Source organism: Pipistrellus hanaki, assembly GCF_964339955.1.
Source record: "Pipistrellus hanaki genome assembly, chromosome: 13".
Classification (NCBI taxonomy): domain Eukaryota; kingdom Metazoa; phylum Chordata; class Mammalia; order Chiroptera; family Vespertilionidae; genus Pipistrellus; species Pipistrellus hanaki.
The window spans coordinates 51,241,980-51,267,704 of NC_140515.1; the positions used below are offsets into that span (position 1 = coordinate 51,241,980).

Genomic DNA, 25,725 nt, shown 5'->3' on the forward strand with positions numbered 1-25,725 from the left:
GGGCAGACATGGTGTGAACCACTCCACTTGCATGCTCCTCCTGAATGGAGGCAGAGCTTATCACAGGAAGGACAGTTCAGAACATGTGACCACAGCATCCCCACGGACCCACTGGGAGAGACCCAGGCCAAGCACTATTCTAGCATACTGGCAGGACCCAGAGTACAAACAAGGCCAATCTGCACCGCCCAATAGAGAAGCCACTGGCCACATGTAGCTGTTTAAATTTAAATGAATTAATAATCAATAAATCAATTTAAAAATAAATTTAAATTAATTAAACAAAATGTAAAATTCAGTCCCTTAGTTATATTTGCCACGTTTCAGTACTCAGTAGTCACCTTCTATATTACAGATCGTCTTCATGGTCACAGAAAGTCCTATAGGAGTATAGTAGATTCCACTGGTGTCGGGCCGATACCCTGGCCAGTGCAGCCATCCCCACCTGCATGCAGTGAGTGTTGGCTGCAGCTAGGAGCTCCAGAGATTTACCCTCAGCCTAATGGGAGCACCCTCTCCAAAGAAGTTACGCTCCTGCTAGGGACTAAATTGTGTGCCCCAACCCCCAATTCATATGTTGAAGCCCTAGCCAATGTGATGGTGTTTGGAGATGGGGCTTAGGGAAGATGATTAGGTTTAGATGAGGTGGTGAGGGTTAATTCCCTTATAACAAGAATCACCAGAGAGCTTCCTTGCTCTCTCTCTCTCTACCATATGAGGACACAGTGAGAAGGTGGCCGTCTACAAACCAGGAAAAGAGTTCTTACCAGGCACCGTACTGGCCAGCAGGATCCCAGGCTCCAGAACTGTGAGAAATAAATTCCTGTTGGTTAAACTGCCAGTCTATGGTATTTTGTTATGACAGTGCACGCTGATTAATACAGCTCCCCTCCCTAGGACAACTCCCAGGGGCTGATCAGCCTACAGCCAATGATGGACTAATATGGGAATCAAAGGGTCAGCCCCTTATCCCAAAGTGGGACCAGCTCCACAGAACAACTCATCCTCCCAAGTTCGCTGGAGATCAGACTAAAGGGGACTCCAGGTGAGACAATATCCCTGCCTGGAGCCTTCACCTGCCCCATCCTGCTTCCCTCAGTCCCCGTCTCCAGAGAGCACTTGCTCTGCAAACCACATGCACATAAATCCCTCTATCAGCAGGAAGACAGGCAGCAAGCGACGGGCAAAAGACACAATGTCAGGAAGGTCCATGAAAGGCAACATGTGAGGGTCCAGGCAGAAGTCCCATTAGCAGTCACACAGTAATAAATGGTGGAGCTAAGATTTGAGCACTCACAATGGGGTCAGTCTGTGATCATAACCACTTTCCAACGCTTCCTCTTTAAGAAAGCTGGATGTTTTGCCCTGAATGAGGAGCTCTAGGCTCAGCTCTGACAGTTCTGATCTGACTCATAAAGGGCCAGAATGACAGAAATACAGGCCAAAGCCAATTACACTCAAGACCAGCTAGAGTGCAGATATTATGGTGATAGAGAGGTAGTGTTGGGAACCATGTTTCAGTCATTTAATTCAGTGTCATTTCTAAGTACAAGTTTAGGCTGTATGTACCCACAGATAGCCAAGCTCTTCTGCTATGGCTGGTCCTAGAATATGATCTAGGAACCTAAAGGGGATAGGGGTTCCCCAAGACCATTTTAGGTAATCCACAAGGTCAAAATTGTAGTAGACTGCATTGTCCCCCAATAATGTTACCTTTTACGGCAAAAGGGACTTTGCAGATGTGTTTAATTTATGAATCTTGAGAAGAGATTATCCCAGATTATTACGATTACAAATGTAAGGATGAGAGAGAGAATGAAACCAGGCAGAGGAGAAGGTGATGTGAGGACAGATGCAGATTGAAATAATACGCTTTGAAGATGGAGAAAGGGGCCACAAGCCAAGAAAAATGGGTAGTCACTCAAAGTTCAAAAAGGCAAGGAAATGGATTCTCCTCTGACACCCTGATGCTAGCCTTGTTAAGACTCATTTAGGACTTCTGACCTCCAGAACTGTAAGATAATAAATTTGTATTGTGTGAAGCCACTAAGTTTATAGTAACTTGTTACAGCAGCAACAGGAAAGAAACTTATACAATAATAATACTAAGACACTTTGTACCTCTACACACTCATTCTCTCATGTGTTCAAGGGATGTTCAGAGACTACATGACGTGTGCTATCAATACAGATTGAATGTAGAAGCTGATGTGAGAAGCCAGGAATCTTCTACTGAGACAGACTTGTAAAAGTGTAAAATGAGCCAGTCTTCTCATTAAATTTTTTTCTTTGGAAAATCTATTTTTCTTTAAAATGTTACTTATGTTAACATGTAATGGATTTCTTATTGATATTTTTTTAGATGAATAAACATATACTGTAAATTTCTCTTAGTTTTAAGTTCTGATACAGACTAAAAACCTACATATTGACAGCTAAAAACCTACATAAACAAAAGCTCTTTGGGTCCTCCATGACTTTAAGCATTATCATAATAGGAAAATGTTTGGGAACAGGTCTACTAGAAGTGAAGGGGCAGTCAAAGAGGTGAGCTGCATTCCTGAGTGGTGAGCACTGTGGCCAGGGGGTATAGGTACTCAAGAAGATGAAATGAATGACAACTGAGAAGTTTGGAGACTTCAGTCATCCCAGGAACTCAGATCCCGTAATCAGACAGTAATCAGACAGACTGGAGAGCTTTGTAATGTTTATCAACAGTCCCTTAAGTTTCACTTTCCATTTCCCTTATTACTCTAGTGTATTCTGTTCAATTTCTGAGCTGATACTAGAGATGATCAACAGGAAGTGAGCGAGAAGGAAACAGAAACTAGGCTGTGTGAGAAATGACAAGAAAACTTAAGCAACTGAGTTCCCTTTTACTTAAAAAAGGTGGGAAGGAAATACAAACACTTACCCCCACTGGTATAACTGCAGGAGAACCTGGATAGCTTCATCGTACTTTCTGATGGCCAAAGAGAAGTTCCCATTCTTAAAAACTTGGTTGCCGGATTCTTTCAACAGCTCAGCATAAGTTGCCGGGTCCATCCTGTGAGGAAACATAGCAAAGGGCTGGCTGCCGGGCCTGCATGGGCCTCGGTCCCCTTCCCATCTGCACTGCTGAGAGCCTGGAGAGGCACTTTGTTAGTTATGGCTCCACCCACTTGTGCAGGGCACACCCTAACAATACTTCTTGCCATCATGGGACCAGATAGTCTGTCCAGGTCACTTCTTCCTCAGTTCTTTTCTGACCTCAGGAGCAGAGGCCAGAACTATTCCATTTAGCCTGTGTTAATGATCAGCTCTGCACTGAGCAAGGAGACTGCTGCCAGGTGCAAGACATCATAAAACTGGTAGGTACTTTGGTTCAAGAAGTGGCAGTGGTTCCTATAACTGGCATGATTATTATGCTCTCATTTACCCAGCACTATGCCCATAAGGAGGCACTGTCCCCACTGTTCAGTTGAGGAAAACAATTCTCAAAAAGGTTCATGCCACTTGCCTTAAGATCTGCTAATGGCATTTCCCAGTTCAGACCCCAAATTCAAGCTTCTGCTCTTGACTACTATGCCACATCACCTAACGGTACAAGCAAAACTCAGCTGAGGGTCCTACTCAGAAAGAGGAGTGCTGGAAACCCCCAATTGTCTTCATTAGCAGAGAGGTGTGAACAAGGAACCAGGAAGGCTGGTCAACCTTGAAGCCCTGAAAGGTCAGAGCCCACCAACCACTGTTTAGTTGAGACAGTGGTAGCTAAATTTTTAGTTTTATGTAAATTCTTGCTGATTGACTACTATTGGAATTGCCTGCCTAAAGGCTATGGGTGTATTCCATAGTTTTAATAAAAGGGATAGCAAGGCCAGAACGGGTAAAGTCCTTCCCCTTGAGTTGGGCTCCCACCTAGCCCCCAATATTTCCAAATTAATATTTTCTAGTCTCTTTCATTTGTGTGTGGCCTCCTCCAGAACCCGAACCCTGAACCACGGGACATGGAGGAAGGGGAGACATTTGCAACTGGCAGCCCAAGTAGGGTACTTGCAGGGGAGGAGGTGCAGTTCAGAAAGCCACAATACACAAGGGACTAAGTCACAGCGTTACAGAGAACCAGAATAATCAAACAATGCCAGAGAGTTTGGAATCACACTTTATTACACGCGGGTCCAGAGAATAATGTCTCAAATTCTGGGCCCCAATATGGAGGAATTTTCCCTATTTATATGTTTTTACCTTCTTTGTCTCCCAAATATGGGGTGTTTCCAGCCCCTTTTGCAAGTTCTTAAAGAGCCCTATGTGCTGGGGCCTTGAGACCTTAACCAAAGGCCTGGCCTGGTGCCAGCACTGATAATTTTGTCCGGAGAAGGTTTATTGGCCTCTCTGAAGTGGGATAGTCTTATTTCCCTTATTATTTAAGCAAGCAAGCATTTACAGAAGCCAAATAGCAGGGTTAAAATTTCCAACAGCAGTTTTTATAGAAGATAGATGCTTCAACAGGGCCACCAGATCACTGCCTCTCCCGTCCTCCTTCCTGCCTAAAACACTATAAAACAAGAAGCAGAGCACCCATGTCTGAGATTTGTGCCTGATTTTGCCTTTGCCTGCTCACTCTTCTGTGCCTCACAAGAAGCACATGGTTCTCTCAGGTCGTGACTTTCTATTTTATTCATTTTGTGCCTCTATGACCTAGCATATGATGGGCACTTTAATATTTGTGTGTAATAGATTTGAATGCCAGACCCAGAGGTCATCTCTCACTTCCGAGGCCTGGGTAGTCGGAGAAGTGCTTGTAGCCCTGTCCACATGATGGGCCTCAGGAGAGGAGCTTGGAGAGCTTCAAGGAGGTAGGCGAAGGGGGAGAGGGAGACAGCAGAGAGCCTTTAGGATTTCCTCCTCTCAAAATACCAGTGGGAAAGAGAAGGCAGTGGGGGAGATCTTAAGAGGCTGATTCAGGTGTTTGCAAATGCCATGTACCTGTGGGGATGTACAATCCATTGGAGGTCTTACTGACCAACACAATTCTTAGATGGATAATAACTCTTATTTTTGTTTCAAATCTTTTTCTTTTTTTTTCTTTTTCTTTTTTTTTTTATCCTCACCTGAGGATATGCTTTCACTGATTCTAGAGGGAGAGGGAGAGAGAGAGAGATAGAGAAATAATTGATTGGCTGGCTCCCATGCAGGCCCCAACAGAGCCTACAACCTTGGTTATGTGCCTTGTCAGGGACATTTCAACCAAATGAGCCACGTTGGCAAGGCTAGTTTCAAATCTTGGTGAGGAATTTCGGGTCAGGAAAAGCAGACACATGCAGATGTAAATAATGGCTTATTTTAAGTCCGCCTGAGCTTATCAGAAATGTTGTTTTTTTTTTAACTGAGATGAATTCCTCAGGCAGAGCTGTAGCAGAACGAGGCACATGATTCGTAAACAGTCAGAAGGCGAAATTCCACCTACATTTTTCGTTAAATAATCTCTCGACCCTATGGCTCGCACATCGACACACAGATGACTTTAAACGTGAAAATAGTTAGAGTTGATTGACTAGAGAATAAAAACATGTTTCTTTTTCAAAATATTGTCAGTCATAAATCCCATACATATTTTTAAACTCGCCATGTTGGACAACTAGAAAAAGGAAATCGCTATTAACTAACAACAGCCCTCTTTTGTAAATACCTTTTCACCAACACCCTGACCAAAATTTGTGAGGTCCTAAACAGACAATTCACAAGGAATATAAGGAATGGCTAAATATATGGAGAGAGGATAATCAGGATCACCCTCACTAGTGAGCAAGAAATGAAAAATTAAAACAAAGTATCACTGGAAAATAATTAAAAGAATGATCCCCGAGTGTTGGGAGCTGTCATTTTCTCTTACAGGGAAATATACTATATCATGGATAGATTTAAGCCCGTGGGTGTTTGCCACAGTGAAAACTGGAAATAACCCTCAATGTTCCATAACGTGTAATGGATTAGAGTCAGTTGTAGGATATCCGTCTGGTATAATATCATGGAGTTATTTTTAAAATCATGTTGCAAAAGAACATTTAGTGATAGGCTAAGTTAGTAAATAAAAAAACAATCAACAGAAAAGGATGTATAATCCGAAAGTAAATTTGAAAACCATATAATATATTGAAAATATGCCAAAATGTGACACCACTGAAATTAGGCAGGGTTTTAATTTTTCCAACTTCCAATTGCTCTACACAGTACCGCCTTAATAATCAGACCGTAAATGATTTTTTTACAGTTATGTCTACATTATGCAGAATAAGCCCCACCCTTTATTCTTGTTGGTTCTCATGCTACTCTTTGTTCATTCACTTATTAATTCAATTAAGCTGGTATAGGCGCCCAACATCTCTGAGTTGGTCCCTCTTTATACCTCACAAGCTGCTTGCAGGCATCTCAAAGTGGGGGAGGGAAGTTAAGGGGGTGGAAACCATTGTCATCAGCTTGTATATTCTTAAACCCTATTAACATCTCTGCCCCAAATTTCCCCCTTCGTTATTTCTGCAATAATGTCTCTTGTTGACAAAGCCTCGGGCATTTACATATCCTTCTGGGCTCTCCTCAATGCAGGATTCTCAGCTACTCTCATTCTCTCCCTCCTTGACCTTGTCATGGTGATCACCGTTTTGGCCAGTGGGAAGGCATCCTGGTCCTCACCAAATGCCTCCTTCTCAGCAGCCTCCCTCAAAGGCAGCCTCACTGGATGGGGGCCTTTCTTGTGGGGAAACTCAGACTCACTGTCTCCATTCAGGGTTTAGCTCTAACAAATGACCCTCCACATTTCCATACATTCAGGTCCTGATATGGTCCTAATTTTTCCAGGAAAGATTTCCAGATACAAGCTACAGGATCTTGTGTCTTCTAAATATTAGCTCTTACATTGAAGCCTTTAACCCATTGTGAGTTAATTTTTGTGTATGGTATAAGAGAGTGGTGGAGTTTCATGCTTTTGCATGTGGCTGTCCAGTTTTCACAGCATCATTTAGTGAAGGGACTGTCCTTCCCCCCAGTAAATATCTAGGCTCCTCTGTCATACATTAATTGATCCTATAGGCATGCGTTTATTTCTGGGCTTTCTATTCTGTGCCATTGATCTACAATATATACTGTTTTTATACCAATATCATACCATTTTATTTACTATTTTAAATAACATTTAATCAATGTTATCAAAATAAGACTCTTTAAGGGCTTAACTGAAGAACTCAAACACAAACACAAAATATTTTCTCTGTGCTTATAACTATAATAAAAATTATTCATGTCAGAATTTGGGTGGGGGGAGTTATACTCCTCTAGAAACCAAGAGTGAGCTCTTACTGTTATGTGGGCAAACATCACATGTTTTCATGTGCTTATATTTCTGCCTTTTCTTGGTATCATCACGTCAGAGGGGAAAGTGAATTGCCAACCCAGGCTTTTCATTTCTAAATAAGATTTTCCAGTTACATTCTCATTATAGGGAAGAATGCCCTTTACCTCTGCCTTAGAACACAGAAGGCTCCATTGTTGAGGCCATTTTTTTTTTTTTAACAACTGGGTGGTCTATTTATAAGATGGAATTATTAAATGCAAGTGATAATAATTTAACATAATGACAATATGCTTAAGCACCAACTACAGACTTTACATCACCGAATCATTTTATTCTTACAAGAAGCCCCATGAAATAGGTATGACTGCATCCCCATTAGACGTATAGGGAAAATGAGGCAAAGAGGGGTTAAGCTACTAACCACGGTCACACAGAAAACGGTAGAGCTGGAATCAAACCCAGATGGTCTGACTGGCTCAACTACATTCTAGAGGCCAAAGGCCAGCACCCAGTGACATCACTACAGTATGTGATATCTGCCCAGCACTGAGCACTCACTCCCCTGCCCTTTCAGTTTTGATAATGATGCAAAAACAAAAAGATAAATAGAGACAGTTTCGCAGCTACAGGTTTCACAGCTGTCGCATTGGCTTTCAGCAGTTTCACTACGTACCTAAGAGAATTCAAGGTCCAGCTGTTGGGAGGTGCCTTGGGCTGCCTAGCTACACCCAAGGAAGCAAAGGCAAAATATATATATATACAAATGCACCAAGTAGACTTTGAAACAAACACTTTTGATGGAAAGCAGACCCAGGTCATTGTGGTTTTTATTAGTCATTGTGTGTATGCACAGGAAATGGTGTAACTAACTTATAGGAATAGAGAGAAAACTACCAACAGGAGTGGGCTCGGGGCAGCTGACATGGGCAGCGGAGGGCTTTACCTTCATACCTTATCTGGGTACTACTTGAAATCTTGAAAGCAAATTAGTTTCCTTTTTTGATTTCTGGTGGTTTTATTTTTTATTTTTTTTTTAATAAAATCCTTTCCAAAGACCCTAAATGCAGTCAGTGATCCAAGATCAACTCTGGAATGCTAGGGGGAGACAGTTCCAAACCGAGACCAGAGAAAACAATTCTCAAAGCTGACTCCTTCCTACTCCCCACAGGAAGTCAGCCAGGATATGAATCCAAAGTCAGACTCATTCTGGGGACTCCAATTTGTTTTCATTGTTTTTCTTTCTCCCCCCCACCCCACCCCCCTGGGGGGAAAGGGAAAAATGCAGGAGGAGAAGAGTAGGGGTTTTCTTAAGAAACTTACTCAAAATCCTTCCAAAGGCCTCAGGAGAAGTCTGAAGCATTAGGCCCAAGATTTTTCTACTTAGGTATCAAAATAAGACAAGAAAAAACAGATCACCCTGCCACCCGCCTCAGCTGATGCACCAGCCTGCCATAAACCTAGGGCTGTCCCAGGCCACCCACTCTCCTTCATCCATCAACTTTAAAAATATTCTGTCCCAACTTATAGTCTCATTAGCCCCCAACCACACAGAACACCCAAGTCAAGTTGGTGATGCTAAAACCAGTTGACAAGTCAGGCTCTGTAGCCCTTGTAAATCCTGAAACTCATATTCCCAGCAAAAGGTAATTATCATAAATAACGGTCTACTAGGCAGGAACTTTTGACTGGTTTTAAATCAATGCCTCTTTGGATGAAATTTTTGCACTCACTCAACACACAGGTACCTCAGAATACTCCAATTTAATATTTATATATAGCATCTATCCTGTGCTAGGCACTGGGGGGACAAAGGGTTGACTGAAAAAGGACAATCACTATCCCCATATTTGAAAAGCTTACTGTCTGTTATTATAATATTATAGTTAACAGATTTTCCTTCATAAAAAGTAGAGGGTATAAGGAAGCATGTAAAAGAGAACATAACCTAAACTGCAGGAGGAAGGCAGGTTTTTCTTAAAAGTGATAGTAAAGCTAAAATCCAGAAAACCGGTAATTAGTCCAATGAAGAGTATGGGTAGGTGTCCAGGCGAGGAGAACAGTATATGCAAAGGCTCCAAGCTCCACAGTTCAAGAACTGCCAGGTGGGTGGGGAACAGAAGTGAGGCTGGAAGAGTAGTAAGGGCTCCATTAGATAGATGAGCTGAGATCTTGAGGGCCATCAGAAGGTCTTGGAATTCATCTTAAATGCAACTGGGAAAGCAACCCTGTCCCTTACAACGTTCTATGATGATGGGAACGATCTATTCCAGGGGTCTTCAAACTACGGCCCGCGGGCCACATGCGGCCCGCAGAGGAGTCTGATCCGGCCCACCAGGTTTTTTGGGCAGTGAGCGCAGCCGAGGTGTTACGGTAGGAATTAGTAGTTCATATAGTCCGGCCCTCCAGCTCTCTGAGGGACCGTGATCTGGCCCCCACTTTAAAAAGTTTGAGGACCCCTGATCTATTCTGTACTACCCAATATGGAAGTCACTAGCCACTGTGGCTATTAAACATCTGAAATACAGCTACGGCGACTAAAGAACTAAATTCTTAACTTTACAATCTACATATATAAAAGGCTAATATGCTAAGTGTCCCTTCTACCATCCAACTAGTAGCTATGATGCGCACTGGCCACCAGGGGGCAGACACTCAACACAGGAGCTGCCAAGCTGCAGTGATTAGGCAGCAGCAGTACTCAGGTGACGCAACCTGAAACCAGAGAGGAGGGAGCCTGATTCCTTGCCTGGCAACGCAATTCCACCTTCAGCCGTGGGTTATGTTGTTGGTGGGGCACTGTCAGCCCAAAACTGGCTTACTGCACACTTGCATTTGCGTTCCACACCCTGTAAAACAGCAACTTTGCAGAGTGCTCTCTCACACTCTGGGACTCCTCGGGGGATGTCAGAGCCGGTTTCAGCCCATCCCTGCAGGCCAGGTGGAGGGACCCCACCTGCTGGAGGGACACACACACACACACCCGCCCCCCCCCCCCCCCCCCCCCGCTCACTTCACAGATGCCGGAAGGGACCACGGGAGGTTGGATCCAGGGCATGTCCATCCCATCTAGCACAGTCCCACCTTCTAATTAATTTCCTTTCAATGTGCATGAATCCATGCACCAGATCACTAGTTACATATAATGAAAAGATATATGTAATAGGGGTGTCCTAACCCATTTCCTTGGAAAGGCCAAATTTATTTCTTTTAACATTGTCATTGAAGTTAAAATACAGTAATGTTCATTACACTAATCTTGGGTGCTCAGATCAGTGAATGTTAACCCATGTAATCTCCATCCAAGTCAATATATAGCACATTGTTATATATTGCCTCAGTTTCCTATAAACATACCTTCACCGCTATTTTGATCTCTTGCCCCTGTCTCCTATAAGCATACCTTCACCACTATTTTGATCTTTAAACTATAGATTAGATCTGTTCCTGAGCCTCTCAGTCACACTGGGAATTCTTGAATCTGGTTTCTTTCCTTAAACATTGTATGTGTAAGACTCACTAATGTTACTGTGTATATCAGTAGTTGATTTATCTTGTTGCTGTGCAGTGTTTCATTGCATTATTTATACTAGAATTTATCCATTCTACTGATGGGTGTTGGGTTGTTTCCACTTTGAGGTAATTATGAATAAAGTTGTTACAAACATTTTTGCATATGTCTTCCAATGAATATACGTCTGCATTTCTTTTGAGTACATAACCCAGGGATGGAATCGCTGGGTCACAGGGTACTATACAGTTTTTGTAGATAATTCCAGTTTTAGTCTCAATAGCAGTGTGTTGGGAGTATAAACTGCTAACATTGGTCAATAGTAGGTATTATCAGTCTTTTTAATTTTAACCAATGTGGTATCTCATTGTGGTTTTAATTAGCATTTTCCTGATGACTAATGATGTGTGCTTTTACATGAAGACATTAGCACATAAATGTCCTCTCTTATGGAGTGCCAAAAAGACCCAATCATAAAAGTAAAGGGTTATTTGTTTTGTTTTTAATAAGTAACCATAGATGACCACGTGCCAGAACCACTTTAGTTCATTATTTAATCAATAATATCACTACTTGGCAGGAGAGAGAGGAGTGGACTCTGGCCTAGACACCCAACAACCATTACTCAACTGAACAGCACACAAATGATAACAAACTCAGGAAATACACTTTCTAAAGTAAGTGGCTAATGATAATTCACTGGATTCTAGTATGATAGCATGGTGCCACTGTGAAAACTAAAAACGGGTTAAACTTTTACGGCAAAAACTTGAAAGTTTGCCCTGAGTATCTATCAGTGGTGTTTATAATTCAGAAAGTTTGACACTACCCATTTGGCTACAGTGACCCATCCTGGGGCCTTCAAAGTAGCCTAACGGAACCCCAGTTGTGTTTCTGTTACCACCCCCTTCCCCCCCAGAGCTATTGTCCTTATGGGGAGCCCATCGCAGACCTACTTCCTGAGGGTCTGGTGAGCAAATCCTAACTCCCTGCCAGGGACTGGTTCAGGACTGGGTGTGGGACTCAGTTTTGGCCCTTGAAACTTACAGAGATGTTTATTAGAGGCTTCTGGGAACATTTTTCTCACTCTTCTGAATAAGCTTCCAGAAGTAAATCTGTCTGCCATTTGAGGCACGGGACAGTGCAGAAGTATGGCTGCGAATCTCAACACCACACGTGCAGATGTGCAGCCCAGAACTTCAGCCTGAGGATGAAACCAGCACCAAATGGAAGAGGCCAGAGCCCAAGGAATCACAGGACAAGAAGTGGAAGCCACTGGTTTGAGAGAAGCCTGAGGCCTGCCTTATGCATATGGCTATTTAAAACTGCCCAGCCGATGTGGCTCAGTGGGTGAGTGTTGACCCATGAACCACGAGGTCACCAGTTCGATTCCTTTTTAGGGGATATGCCTGAGTTGTGGGTTCAATTCCCATTGGGGAGCATGCGGGAAGCAGCCAATCAACGTTTATCTTTCATCATTGATGTTTCTATCTCTCTGTCCCTCTCCCTTCCTCTCTCAAAAAAAATTAATAAAAACATATTTTAAAATAAATAAATAAAAAAACTAAAACTAAACTCAGTGGAAAGCTTCAGGTCCTCAGTCACTCCCACCACATTTCAAGTGCTCAGTAGTCACATGTGGCTGCATTACTTGACAGATATAGAATATCACCAGCCCTGAGAAAATTCTATCTATACTAATAAAATGGTAATATGCAAATTAGTCAGGATACACTCACAGTAATGATTGAACAGCAGGTTGCATGGGCAACAAGGCCAGGAGGGGGGTTAGTGAGGGACGACCAAACGACTGAACAGCAGGCTGGGTGGGGCAACCAGGCTGGCGGGGAAGGGGGTGGGAAGCGCAGGGGCGGCAATGAGGGGCAACCAAACAACCAAACAGCAGGCTGCATGGGGCAACCAGGCCAGCATAGGGGGCAGTTGAGGGTGACTAGGCTGGCAGAATGGGGCAGTTGGGGGCAACCAGGCCAGCATGGGGGGGCAGTTAGGAGCAATCAGGCAAGCAGGCAGGTGAGAAGTTAGGAGCCAGTGGTCCCGGATTGTGAAAGGGATGTCCAAGGTGTCCGGGATTGGAGAGGGTGCAGGCTGGGCTGAGGGACCACCCCCAACCCCACCCGTGCATGAATTTTGTACACTGGGCCTCTAGTTGGGAGAATAAAGTTCCAGACAGAATAGTAACCTAGGTGCAACATCTGAAATATCATCTTCTACTAGGTAACAGATATAGCCTTTATTGTGTGTGAGAGTGGTAGATTTGAGGGCTGTTGCCCCAAATCTTGGTATGTGGAGTCTCTGCCCAGGGACTGGATATCCCCACCTTTCTTGCACTCCTCTATTCCCACCACTGAGCATCGTGCTGTCTTTCCAACCCACACAATATCTAACACATAGAGCTGAAGAATATCTGCAATCAAGGTTATAAGTTCTCTTGAAATTACTTCTGCAGCCTATTTTGAATAGAATGTGGGGTCACAGGTCATGCTGAGTGCACCCACCCACATCTCCCCGAAGCATCTCTTAGTGCTCACAGTAGGACAACTAGAAACTAGGTCATTGCCTCCCCATAAACACAGAACCTTCCATTTCTATCCTACTTATTCCATTAACAAACAGAGCAAAGCCCTGCAAAGCCAACCTAAGAAAACGGCTACTGACCTTGCAAAGCAAGCATGAAGAAAACTGCCTGACATGATTTCATAAATAACTTGTGTTTTTCTTTATTTGAGAGGGGGATAAAATAGCTGTCTTCTGCTGCGGCAGCTTTATCTCTGCTGAGTAACTGTTTAGAATTTTCGATACAGCCAACTCTAAAGCCTTGTTTCCCTGGATATTCACATTAAGACCTGACTCACCTCAGAATGACTCACTCTTGTCTCTCAAACCAACCAGTATTTCAAAAAAACAAAACAAAACATGTTTTTTGTTCAATTCCAGATCATAAGTGGAACACTTCACTATGTGGAGAAAGGCAGGAAGAGGACTCCTGGGAAGGTTAATTATATTCACACAGCTTTACAATGTAATGTTTATAGGCTTAAACTAACACAGGAATAAAATAACCTGTATCTGTTCAACCTGAGGGGACAGACACAGATTTTCAAGGGAAAAACAGGTAATACAAATTTTAATGAAAAGATAGGTAAGCATATTTTTAAATATATATAAAATTTATAAAATTCTCATAACTTTTCTTAAAAGCTCCTAACAGAATATCCAATAACACTCATAAAATTGAAAGACTTACGTCAATTAAAAAAAAAACTTTACTCAAAAAAAAATCTTGACTTAAAAATACTCAACATGTTTCTGTTTGAGCAAATTCACTATTATAAAATGTCATATCTTCTCCATATTAATGAATTAATATTTTCAAATAATTTCTATTTAGAAAACAGAATGTTTAAGATTAGTGAAAGAATTCTCAACTTCATCGAAAAGAATAAACAAACCAGAATAACCAAGATATTTTTAATAAAAAGAGAAGTACAGTATTAAGAGAAACGTTTTCTCTACCATTATAAAATGCATCTCAAACATATCTAATTTTATTTATTTTTTTAATATTTTTTATTGAGCCGAAACCGGTTTGGCTCAATGGATAGAGCGTCGGCTTGGGGACTGAAAGGTCCCGGGTTCCATTCCGGTCAAGGGCATGTACCTTGGTTGCGCGCATATCCCCAGTAGGGGGTGTGCAGGAGGCGGCCAATCGATGAATCTCTCTCATCGACATTTCTAACTATCTCTCTCCCTTCCTCTCTGTACAGAATCAATAAAATATATTAAAAAAAAATATATATATATATATATATATTTTTTTTTATTGATTTTTTACAGAGAGGAAGAGAGAGGGATAGAGAGTTAGAAACATCAATGAGAGAGAATCATCAGCTACCTCTTGCACACGCCCTATTGGGGATGTGCCCACAACCAAGGTACATGCCCTTGACCAGAATCGAACCCGGGACCTTTCAGTCCACAGGCCAATGCTCTATCCATTGAGCCAAATCGGTTTTGGCACATATCTAATTTTAAATTGTAATGCTAACATAAGAGTAAGGAGATCAATGGAACAAACAGAATATAAGAAAATAATATATACTATAAAAGAATTTTATCTATGATAAAGGTAGCTTTTTAATTGATAGAGAAGGAATGAATCAGTTTGTACAACTGGCTAGAGATTTGGAATAGAAGTTAAATTCCTCCTTCACACCACGTTGTAGACCAATCATGGAGATCTCTCATCCGTCTCCCCTCCCCCTGCCCCAAAATGTCAACACCCTCTGCCCAGAACCTGTGAAAACTTTACATTACATGGCAAAAGGACTTTGTAGGTGTAATTAGGGTTACAGACCTTAAAATAGGGTATTACCCTGGAAGACCAGGCAGCCCATTCTAGCCACAAGAACCTTGAAAGCAGAGAACATCCTCTGGCTGGGAAGAGAGCTGCGGGGGGGGGGGGGGGGGGGGGGGGGGGGCAGAAGGGAGAAGAGCAGCAGGAGCAGATGTGCATGAGAAAGAGGACCCATCAGTGATGCCCTGAGGATGGCGGTGGCCTTAGAAACTGAGAAGAGACTCTCAGAACCTCAGCCCTATAGCCACAGGGAACTGGACCGGCCAGCAACACGAATGAGCCTGGAAGAGGATTCCTCGCATTCTATTCTCTCTAGGAGCTCAGCCAGCCAGTACCTTGATTTCAGCCTTGTGAAATCTGCCAAGCCAACCCAGACTTCTGACCTACAGACTGTGAGATAATTACATAATTCATGTTGATATAAGCCATTAAATTGGTGATTTTTGTTATGACAACAATAGGAAACAAATACACATCCTATACCAAAACTCGTTCTAAATGAATGAAAAAATGTTCATGTAAAAAAAAAAAAACCACCACAGTGATCAACCAAAGAACTTGTATGCATATATGCATAACCCATGGAGATAAGGTGGTGAAGGCCTAGGGTGAGGGGGTGGGGGTGGGAATGGGCTAGAAGGAATCAATGTGGGGGGAAGATTAGACATATGTAATATGTTCAACAATAAAGATTTTTTAAAAAATAGAATGATAGAAAATTTTTAAGAAAACACTACAATGCCCTAGCCCGTTTGGCTCAATGGATAGAGCGTCGGCCTGCAGACTGGGAGGGTCCCGGGTTCTATTCTGGCCAAGGGCACATGCCCGGGGCCTGATCCCCAGTGGGGGGCATGAGGGAGGCAGCCAATCAATGATTCTCTCCCATCGCTGATGTTTCTATCTCTCCCTCTCCCTTCCTCTCTGAAATCAATAAAGAGATATTAAAAAAAAAACAAAAAAAAAAACACCACAGCATAAATTGTCTAAATACTATGTTATACACCTGACGCTAATATGAAAATAATACTGAATGTCAAGTGTAATTAAAAAGTAAAAAAAAAAAAATTAAAACCCACAGTAAAAGAAACAAGCTGCTGACACACAGCAACATAAAGAAGATCAAAAACATTATGTTGAGCAAAAGAAACCAAGCTCAAAAGAGTATATACTGTGATTCCACTGAGAGAAGGTTCTAGAACTTAAGAATCAAAGAGAGGGAAGGCTTTTGAATGGAAAGAGGCCGGAAAGCACTTTCTGGGGGGTGGAATGTTCTCTATTTTGAGTGGGTGATGGTTCAGGGTAACGGTATCGGCGGCGGCGGCCCCTGCATGTAATTTGAGTGTAAACCCCTGCAACATTTACAGAACCTTTGCTTTGTTGACTCAGCAGAGAAAATATTTGTTAAAAACAAAGCCCCAATATTTGCCTGTTTTCTCAGGGCTTTCCTGAAATGACCAGTCAGTTAAGCAGCTAAGAGAATTTGGGAGACTCAGGCCTCGAATGAAGGGAGGGAGGGGTCAGTGCTGAAAAGGGCCCCACTCTTTCTTTGGGGTGTTCTTTGGGGAAGGGGCCCACTCCTGGTCCCAGCCCTAATAAACCCTTTTCAGAGGGAGGCTGTCACCCTGGGAAGCAGCCTCCGGGGTGGCTGCTCAGCTCACCACAGAGGCGCCCTCAGAGGAGAGCGAGGGGCCCAGAGGCAGGCCCTCGGGTGTGATGTGGGATCTGGGATCTGTGCCTCCGACCTGGGGGCAGGAGTGTTTGAACTCTAGGAGAAGATTGGTGGTGGCACTGAGGCACGAGGCTCCAGAGGAGAGTAGCCTTGCCCCTACCCTGTGAAAAGCCACTGTGGGGCGAGTGCAGAGAGAGGGATGTCACTGCCTCTGAGGCCCAGCAGCTCCCCTGCCCCTCCCCTAATTACCAAAGTCAGCAGCAGCCTTCCAGAAACGTTCCTCTTTTTGCCTAAGTGGTTTTGTTTTGTTTTTTCTTTCATTCACTAGAAACAAAAGGAGAGTGGATCGCCTACTTCACCCCTCCCTACAATTTCACATTAACTAAGGTGTTTATTAGGGGTGCCCCGTCCCTTACCCTGTGCCCAGTCTCCATAGCTCCATGCTGGCTGGCCCTTTGTTTTCCTGCTTTCCCCAGCAGATTGAGTTCTTAAGGCAGGAATTGCATCTTACTAAGTCTTATTATTTCTGCAGCCAGAGGGCTCAGCGGTGTTGCATGAATAAATGATTTTCTGGCTTTTTAGCAGGGACAGATGATTAAGCTGGAGGATGGGAAAGGAAGAATAGTTTGCAGGGAGGAGGAGAGGGGGGCGGTAATTTCACTGGTGGTTTTGGATTTCTGACCATCTCCTGGAAAGCCAAGAAATGCTTGACTGTCATCCATTCCCTTGGAGGACACACATTTAATAAAAGCCAACCACGCAGAGTACAAACCAGAAACCACCAGATAAATCCAACCAAAATAAAATTGCCAAAGCTGCCAGCTACTTGGGGAAAAACAATGGAGAAAGATGTTTACATGTTTATAAGTACCTATTGGGAATTCAATGGTCAGCAAAATTCCACATATTCCCATGTGAAATTATAGTCCCAGATATTCAAAAATGCTCAAAGCAAAGCATAATCCCGTAGATTAGTTTGGAGCTGGCGAACGGTAACATATGTAGACAAAGAAAAGAAATCGAAAGAAACCTAATAAGGGTTGCCAGCTATTTATTTTGCCAAATAAGAACATTTTTTTTTTAAGGTGTACCACCTTCTCTCCCCATAATTTCGCAAAAAAAAAGGAATATTTTAACCACCACCACCACCACCACCACCCCCCAAAAAAAGGAGAAAAATGTAAACTCAGACTAAAGAAAACCATTCTCAAGGAAGGACGAGCTAACAAGCTTATGGCACATGTTAGTCTTGGACAGTGTGCAGATGGTTCGGACCTTCCAAGGCAGATGTTCCAAGTCCCTAAAACCATACCAGGCCCCTGGAAGATGCTCAAGAAATATCACTGAAGGGCAAAGATGGATCAATTTCAACTCCTGGTTCTGCAGTGGAGTCTCAGGACCTCCGAAGAGAAAGGCCTCCCTCCCAGTTGGTGGCTAGTGATGGGCACAATTTCTCCTCAGTGTGTGCCACACTGTGGCATTTTCCCATTTTGCTATTTGAATGAGCGTAGTCCCAGGCAACTGCATGATAACAAGATTTATTGAGCACATACTATGTTCCATATACGAAGCTCTTCTTGGGCATTTGCTCATTGAATGTCCCTAACAATGCCAGTGAGAGATGTATAATTATTATCCCAATTTCCCAGGTCAGAAACAGGTTTAATCAAGGTGGAGAGACTTCTCCAAGCAAGGCACAAATCCAAGTCCGTGCCAAAATCAGTGTTCACGATTCCTCGGACAAGGTGAGCACAGGGTGAGGGAAACTGGGGGAAACAGGAAGGATGGGCTTTAACATTAAAACCAAATCCCCAAAGAAAGCCCAAAAAGTCAGCATCCCACACTCTGCCTCAAGACAAACAGGAAGCTAAGCATCAGCCAGCACAGGTTGCTCATCAATCCTGACTCAGTATCTGTGCTAAATCCAGGCTGCCCAACAAGTGCCATATTCCTTTCATATTCCCACTCTCCCCAGAGCATCTGAGAGCTCTAAATGACTGTGGCAGCCCCTGAACAAAGGTGCCTTCTCATTCACAGGAGAACTTGAGTTGGATAATAGCAGCCCAGCCATCCTCCCCTCCAGATCTCTCCCCACACCCCTCTGCGATGCTTTAAATGCTGGTTAATGGCCTCCATTTCACTTCCCATCCTTAAGACTAGAGTGATCTACTTCTCCCTCAATCTGAATGAAAGGCAAGACAACCCAGCTAAGAGGCTAAAACGCCATCCACTGTAACGTGGGGAGGACCCAGGGGTGCCCAGGAAACCCCCCCCCCAAACAAAGCAGTCTCCCCCAGACAGGAATTCCTGAAGGGCAGTCCCTCAGCAGTGCTGGGAAAACCTGAGTTCTAGCCCCAGTTCTACCACCACCTCACAGTTTTCTGAAACATGGGGCCTTGAACTTGGCCTTGAAAAAAGTGGCCAAACTGAAAGGTCTATTCATCCATACTCCCAGCCTTCTAAATAAAACTCAGAGCTGTTAAAACACACACATTCTCCTTCTCCTTCTCCCTCTCCCTCCCCCCCCCCTCTCTCTCTCACTCACACACACACACACACACACACACACACACACACACCATACTTTCCACGGCTCCTAACTCCATTTAGAATAAAATCCAAATAGCTCAGATTCCATTCTAAGTCCTACATACGCACACCCTCAACTTATCTTTCCAGCATTTTCCAACACTTTGTGCCCACAATGTTGTAGCACGCGACCCCAAATTCATCTTGTTCCCTCCCTCTCACATGCCTTTGCACAGCGATGTAATAAGGCTGGGACTGGCGTCAGGAATACATTATTATTACACATTATTACTACATTGATGTTTAAAATATAAGCTCCTTTGACCTGGAATATCTGTTTCTTCCTCCCAACACCCCTCAATCTCCCTGCTGGCTGCTGGAAGGATTTAGGGCTGGGAACTCTGCAAGTGCTTGTGTGCATCTCCGCTAATCCTTTCTCATGGGTCTGCCTGGCAGTAACTCTGGTCTACCACCGCTAGCAGTGCTATGTCTTACATCAGCGTTTTTCAACCGCTGTTCCGCGGCACACTAGTAAGATGTTGCCTGGTGTGCCGTAGGTGCAGACAAGACAAGAATTTTATAATTTTTCACTATTTTGTTTACTTAATATTTCATAATAAAGTAATTATAAAATACTTTCTTTGTGTTTATTTGATTCCTATTCAAGAGAATTACTTTATATATAGTCAATATAGGCACAGAGTTAAATTTTTTAACATTTTCTAATGGTGGTGTGCCTCGTGATTTTTTTCATGAAACAAGTGTGCCTTTGCCCAAAAAAGGTTGAAAAACACTGTCTTACATGTTTACATCCTCCGTGAGACAGGGTCTAAGTTCTGTGAAGAGTGACACTGCCTTGAAAAACAAGAAGCAACAAGAGGTGAGAAGAGGTAAGACACGGAGAGGAGAAGAGGCATGTTAGGCAGAAAGTCTGAGGGCCAGATTAAGGGCAACCTTAGTACCTGGCAGATGAGTCCAGACTTGAGTGAGCCCTGGAAGTCACCAAATTTTGAGCCTGCAGGTACAGTGGGGCCTGATGGGCAGAGGATGAGCTGGCCCACGAGTGGCCAAAGAAGGGTGCCCTGGAGGCCACAGCTGGACATGAAGCTCATCTCAGTTCAAGGCTATGATCCGAGTGTTCTTGTCACAGTGAATCAAATTGCCTATTCTTTCTGTTGTGCAATTTCCTCCAAAATGGCTGGTTTCCCCAAAATATGTCACGGTGGCATACTGATTATTTTGAATGAAAGGTATTGACAGAGCCAGTGCAAGAAGGACGCTCTGACCCTCCTTTGTGATTCCCACGTGAAAGGTAATCTCCGGGAACCAGGAGGGAGGAAGGCACTCTTATCATCCAAGACAGGGAGGTTAGGGCAGAGAAGGCCACATAAGCAAACCCTGTTACTTCACCAATTTATTACCCCAAACCCAGATCCCTTTGTCTTATCTATTTTTCACAAATGGATTGTTTGTCTAAAAGGTATCAAAGCTTCTTGCTTCAGCCACTTCTTTGAGTCTCCTATTTCTATGTGCCTCCCCTAGGTATAAAATTAAATGTTTTTCTCTTGCTAACCTGTCTTCCATCAATTTAACTCAGAACAGCCAAAGAAACTAGCAGGGAAGAAGAGAAAAATGTTTCCACCCCTTTACCTCCAAAATGTCATCACCATTTTCTAAGGATAACAATCCTGCCCCCTTCCCCCACCACCACACACACACACACACACACACACCCTTCCAAACGCTGCCATTGACAGGACACGTTGCTTAAAAAAATAGCCAAAACCAGTTTGGATCAATGGATGGAGCGTCGGTCGGCCTGCGGACTGGGGGGTGCCGGGTTCCATTCCAGTCAGGGGCATGTGCCTTGGCTGCGGGCGCATCCCCAGTAGGGTTGTGAGGGAGGCAGCTGATCTATGTTTCTCTCTCTTCGATGTTTCTGACTATCTCTCTCTCTTCCTCTCTGTAAAAAAAATCAATAAAAAATATATATTAAAAATAAATAATAAAAATAAAAACATCTCAATCTAAGTGACTTTAGAACTTCAAATACAGACATAGCTAGACCTAGACTTGGTTTGGCTCTGACAGACACACCAGCTCACCAGGCTCCCAGGAGCTCAGAATAACGCGCCATAGTGAGTACAGGTGAGCGGCGATACTGAAGTTCAATGACACCCAGGCAACAGAGGGAGTCCATTCAGGGAAACTGGGCCAGGGTTATCAGAGGAAAGGTTCAGTCACGTTTCCAGACTTTCCACAAAAACAGGAGATAGGCAATGCGTCGTAAAGAAACTTAGCCCAAGAAAAATGTCTGAGCAGGCAGAATGGACAGGCTCACGGACCAAACGAAAAACATTGCTCTTGGTCAGTGTCCTGAGATGCCTGGAGGTTCCAGCATGCCGGTTTAGCCGGTTTAGTATTTTTTAAAAACATTTTAAACCTGCATGCTCGCCTGCCACTGCCACTGCCGCTGTCCCCACTCTCTGCTATAAAGTGCCATCTTTGCCAAAACTGGTTTGGCTCAGTGGATAGAGCGTCGGCCTGCGGACTGAAGGGTCCCGGGTTCGATTCTGGGCAGGGGCATGTGCCTTGGTTGCTGGCACATCCCCGGTGAGGGGTGTGCAGGAGGCAGCTGATCGATGTTTCCCTCTCATCGATGTTTCTAGTTCTCTATCCCTCTTTCTTCCTCTCTGTAAAAAATCAATAAAATATATATATTTTTAATTATAAAGAAAGTGTCATCTTTGCTAAGGAGACTATTTCCCCTTGAATTTCTCTTTCATTTCTAATAACCAGGATTTATTGGCCTTAAAGACCTCAGGCTGCACTCTAAGGAAACTTGTTACAAAATCCATGAGGCCACTGTCAGCTGTGCCACTGGCCGGAGAACTGCAGGCAAGGCCCTGGCCTGTCAGCTCCGCTTCCCCATCTGAAAAGGTCAATTAAAACACCGCCATGCTCTTGACAATGGCCGGAGGCCCACACCCCAACCTTCACTTCAGTTCTTAACAACATCCAGGGGTCACTTTATCCTCCCCACCCAAACATGGGGTCTGCAGGCTCTACTCTGGCTTCTGAAAGAATCTTCATCCCAAGAAGCAAAGATAAAATAATAAGAGGACATAGACCACAGCAATGGGCCTTTGGTAGCAGCCAACCAAAAAAACAGAACTAATCAGCAAAGAGAATTCTAAGAATCCCACAAAAGCAAGGTCTCTATTTGGCCCCTGAGAGCCATGGGCTGGGAAGCCAAGAGAACCAGAATCTAATCCCAGATCCCACTGGTGATTGGCAGTCGATGGGCCTGTTTCTTCGTATATAATATGTTCATGGCCCAGCTCCTGACCCTGCAGGTGTGAAATTCTGAGCAGAGACTTAAAGAACCCCCTTTGGAATGTATGAATACAGAGTTTGTGGCAGCCTTGCAGTACTCTTCTTTATCTATTTCTTAAAATATATTTTATTGATTTTTTTCAAGAGGAAGAGAGAGGGATAGAGAGTTAGAAACATCGATGAGAGAGAAACATCGATCAGCTGCCTCTTGCACACCCCCCACTGGGGATGTGCCGGCAACCAAGGTACATGCCCTTGACCAGAATCGAACCCAAGACCCTTCAGCCCGTCGGCCAACGCTCTATCCACTGAGCCAAACCAGTTTCGGCAGTACTCTTCTTTAAAAAAAAAAAAAAAAAAATGAAAGGCAACCTATCCCTAACCCTCCCATCCCCCGCCCTGCAGCACTCACTGGTTCATGGCAAGCAGCTAGGTTGGTGTGGACAGACAGAACCAGAGCCACCAGGAGCATCCATCCTCTAGCCTTACTTTGCAGCCACTAATGGTGTGAACCACACCACCACCTCCAGTGGTACTCTCATTATTCACGTAGGAATTTCCTTATTAACTATGAAGACCAGTCTCCATCTCTCCAACACCAAGTCCTCCCTTCCAAAGTTACTTCCAGGAAAAGGCTGATGTTCTGTTCTCCCCACCTCCCGGGAGATGTCCCAGAGACAGCCTGCAGGTGCCACCTACACGGATTAGTCAGCCATAAAATCAAGTTAATGGGTTATGACTAGCTTAAACACACACACACACACACACACACACGCACGCGCGCGCGCACACTGAGAAAATATCATTGTGCCTCACCCTGTAGAGAGAAGAAATAGGCTGCGGAGCTCTTGTGGCAGTTTTATACTTTTACAGTACGTGTCTGTGGGTGGATGTGGTCTCTATGGCTGGTCTTAGTCAAAAGCAGACTGAGAAACACATGCCTAAGTGGGATCTGATTCTAGGGATGAATGCCACACACACACACACACACACACACACACACCCAGTCACTTCCATCCCCTGTGGAGGATGGATGGGCCAGCGGAGGGTACTGAGAACTCCAGCACCCACCCTGCTATTCCACAAAATGCAGCTAACTGGGAAACCGTGGGAACAAACTTCTGACTCTCCTTCAAGGTGGTCCTTCCTATAAGGATGGTCAAGGAAAGACCAAGCTATCTATGTGGCAGCCTTGCCTGAGAAAGGGGCCTGGCACCCAGGTGGCTCAGCAGCGGGGCAGAATCTGGATGCCCAGCATGCAAGGCCCTTTTGCTCCCTGCTATCTCCTCCAGCTAAGGACTGATGGGGCCAATAGCAACGGGGCTGGGGACTACAGAACCCAGAGCACACACCCCCCCTTCTCTCTCCTCTTTTGAACATTATTTTCCAAATTGCACATCCCTCCAACAATCCTCCCCAGGAAGCACCATCGCTTGCAACCTTCCCAGAAATACCCCCAGCAAGGAGGGGGGCTGGCCCGCTTCACCCGCAAAGCAGCGCTATTCCAGCGGCGTGGCCAACGCTCGGGCCTCCCCGGGGGTGTGCGCTGAGGGGGTGCGGAGTGCGCCTCCCGGGCTCCCCTTTTGAAAACCATCGCCAGCCGCAGCCTGTGGGCTTCTGGGGATTTCCCCTTCCCGGACTTGCAGTTCCCCGGCCCTAGACCCCGTTACCCAGCCCGTTAGCCCAGAACGCTGGGCGGGGCAGCCCCTTTCGCTCAAGCCCCACTCGCGATCGCGATCGGGAGGGCAGAGCTGGAGGCCTGCCCGGGGCTGCAATCGCGGGGCTCCCCGTGCCTGGCAGCGGCCACTCTCCAAGTTCCCCGCAAATGTCCGCCCCGAGCCCGGGTGCGGGCCCGGGGGCGCGTCCGCGGGTCTTCTCAATAGAACGTGCCAGCGATCCGGGGGTGGGGGTGGGGGTCCCCTCCTTCCCCCCAGGAGGCGGGCGGTGGGCCCGGGAGCCCGGGTGGGGACCAGGCAGGAGGCCGCGCGCCACCGCAGTCCTGTCGCAGCGCGCGCCCTCGCCCCCGGGGCCCTCCGGAGCCGCCCCCGCCCGGCCCCGCGCGGCAGGCCCGGGTCTGCACCTGGGATGCGCGCGGGGGGCCCCGGGCAGGGCCGGCTCGGCCTCCATCCCGGGGGGTCGCCGGCCCCCCGCGTGCGCGCGCGGCCGCTGCCCGCCCGGAGGAGGCGCGGAGCCCGCAAGGCCGGCGGCTCCCCCCGCCCCCCCCCCGCCCCGCGCTCCCCGCGCCGCGTACGCACCTAATGGCCCGCGGGTCCCACATGGCCGCGGCCTGAGCGCCCGCGCGGGGCCCGCCGTGGCCGCCTCGGGAGCCGCTGGCAGCGGGCAGGGCGCGGCGGGCGCTGCGGAAGCCGGGACCGCGGCCCGCGGGGGCGGCGCGTGCAGGCGGCGGCGCGGGGCCGGCTCCGGGGGGCGGGGGGGGGCGCGGCGCCCGGGGCCGTGACGAGCGCGGCGGCGGCGCGGGGACCGGCGGGCGGCTGTGCACCGCGCGCACCGAGGCCAAGTTTCCACGTAGTTGCGAGGCCGAGGCCTGTCACGTGCGCGCCGCCGCCGGGGGGAGGGGTGTCTGTCCCCGGGTTCCGAGCGGCGTCTCGACGGCCCTCGGGCGGCGTGTGGAGGGGCCCCGCGGCCGCCTTAGGCACCCCCGGGGGCTGGGCACACGCACCCCCTCCGACCCACGTCTCCATCAATGCCCTCCGCGATGGGTGGCCGCGGAGAGCGAGGCCATGCTCACCCCGAGGGCCTGGCCCGCCTTTCCTTCCCTCCGCGCCCTCCCCTCCCCACAAAGCCCCTTCCTGTGGATCCCAGGGGCCCCCCAGTGCCCTCACTCACTCGGAGCCCGATTCTCCGTCCTTGGGACCCGGGGGGTCCAGGTGGGGAGAGGCCAGCGAGGCCTCGGGCCTCTGGACGCTCACAGCGGCGTCCATGGCGCCTGCCGTCGAGGGAGGGAGGGCGCCTCTGGCCTC

At 46.0% G+C, this 25,725-nt stretch overlaps 1 protein-coding gene across 1 annotated transcript in view; it reads right to left on the reverse strand.

The window, feature by feature from the left end:
* TRANK1 (tetratricopeptide repeat and ankyrin repeat containing 1) overlaps window positions 1–25,135 on the reverse strand; it is a 75,470-nt gene extending 50,335 nt beyond the window's left edge. Inside the window, exons 1-3 of the mRNA XM_084902235.1 lie at window positions 25,000–25,135; window positions 2,915–3,046; window positions 768–806 (exon numbers count right to left, since the gene is read on the reverse strand). Coding sequence (XP_084758361.1) covers window positions 768–806; window positions 2,915–3,046; window positions 25,000–25,022 — 194 coding nt within the window. The 5' untranslated portion in view covers window positions 25,023–25,135. The remainder of the gene's footprint in view (window positions 1–767; window positions 807–2,914; window positions 3,047–24,999) is intronic.
* Between the last annotated feature and the right edge of the window lie 590 nt (window positions 25,136–25,725).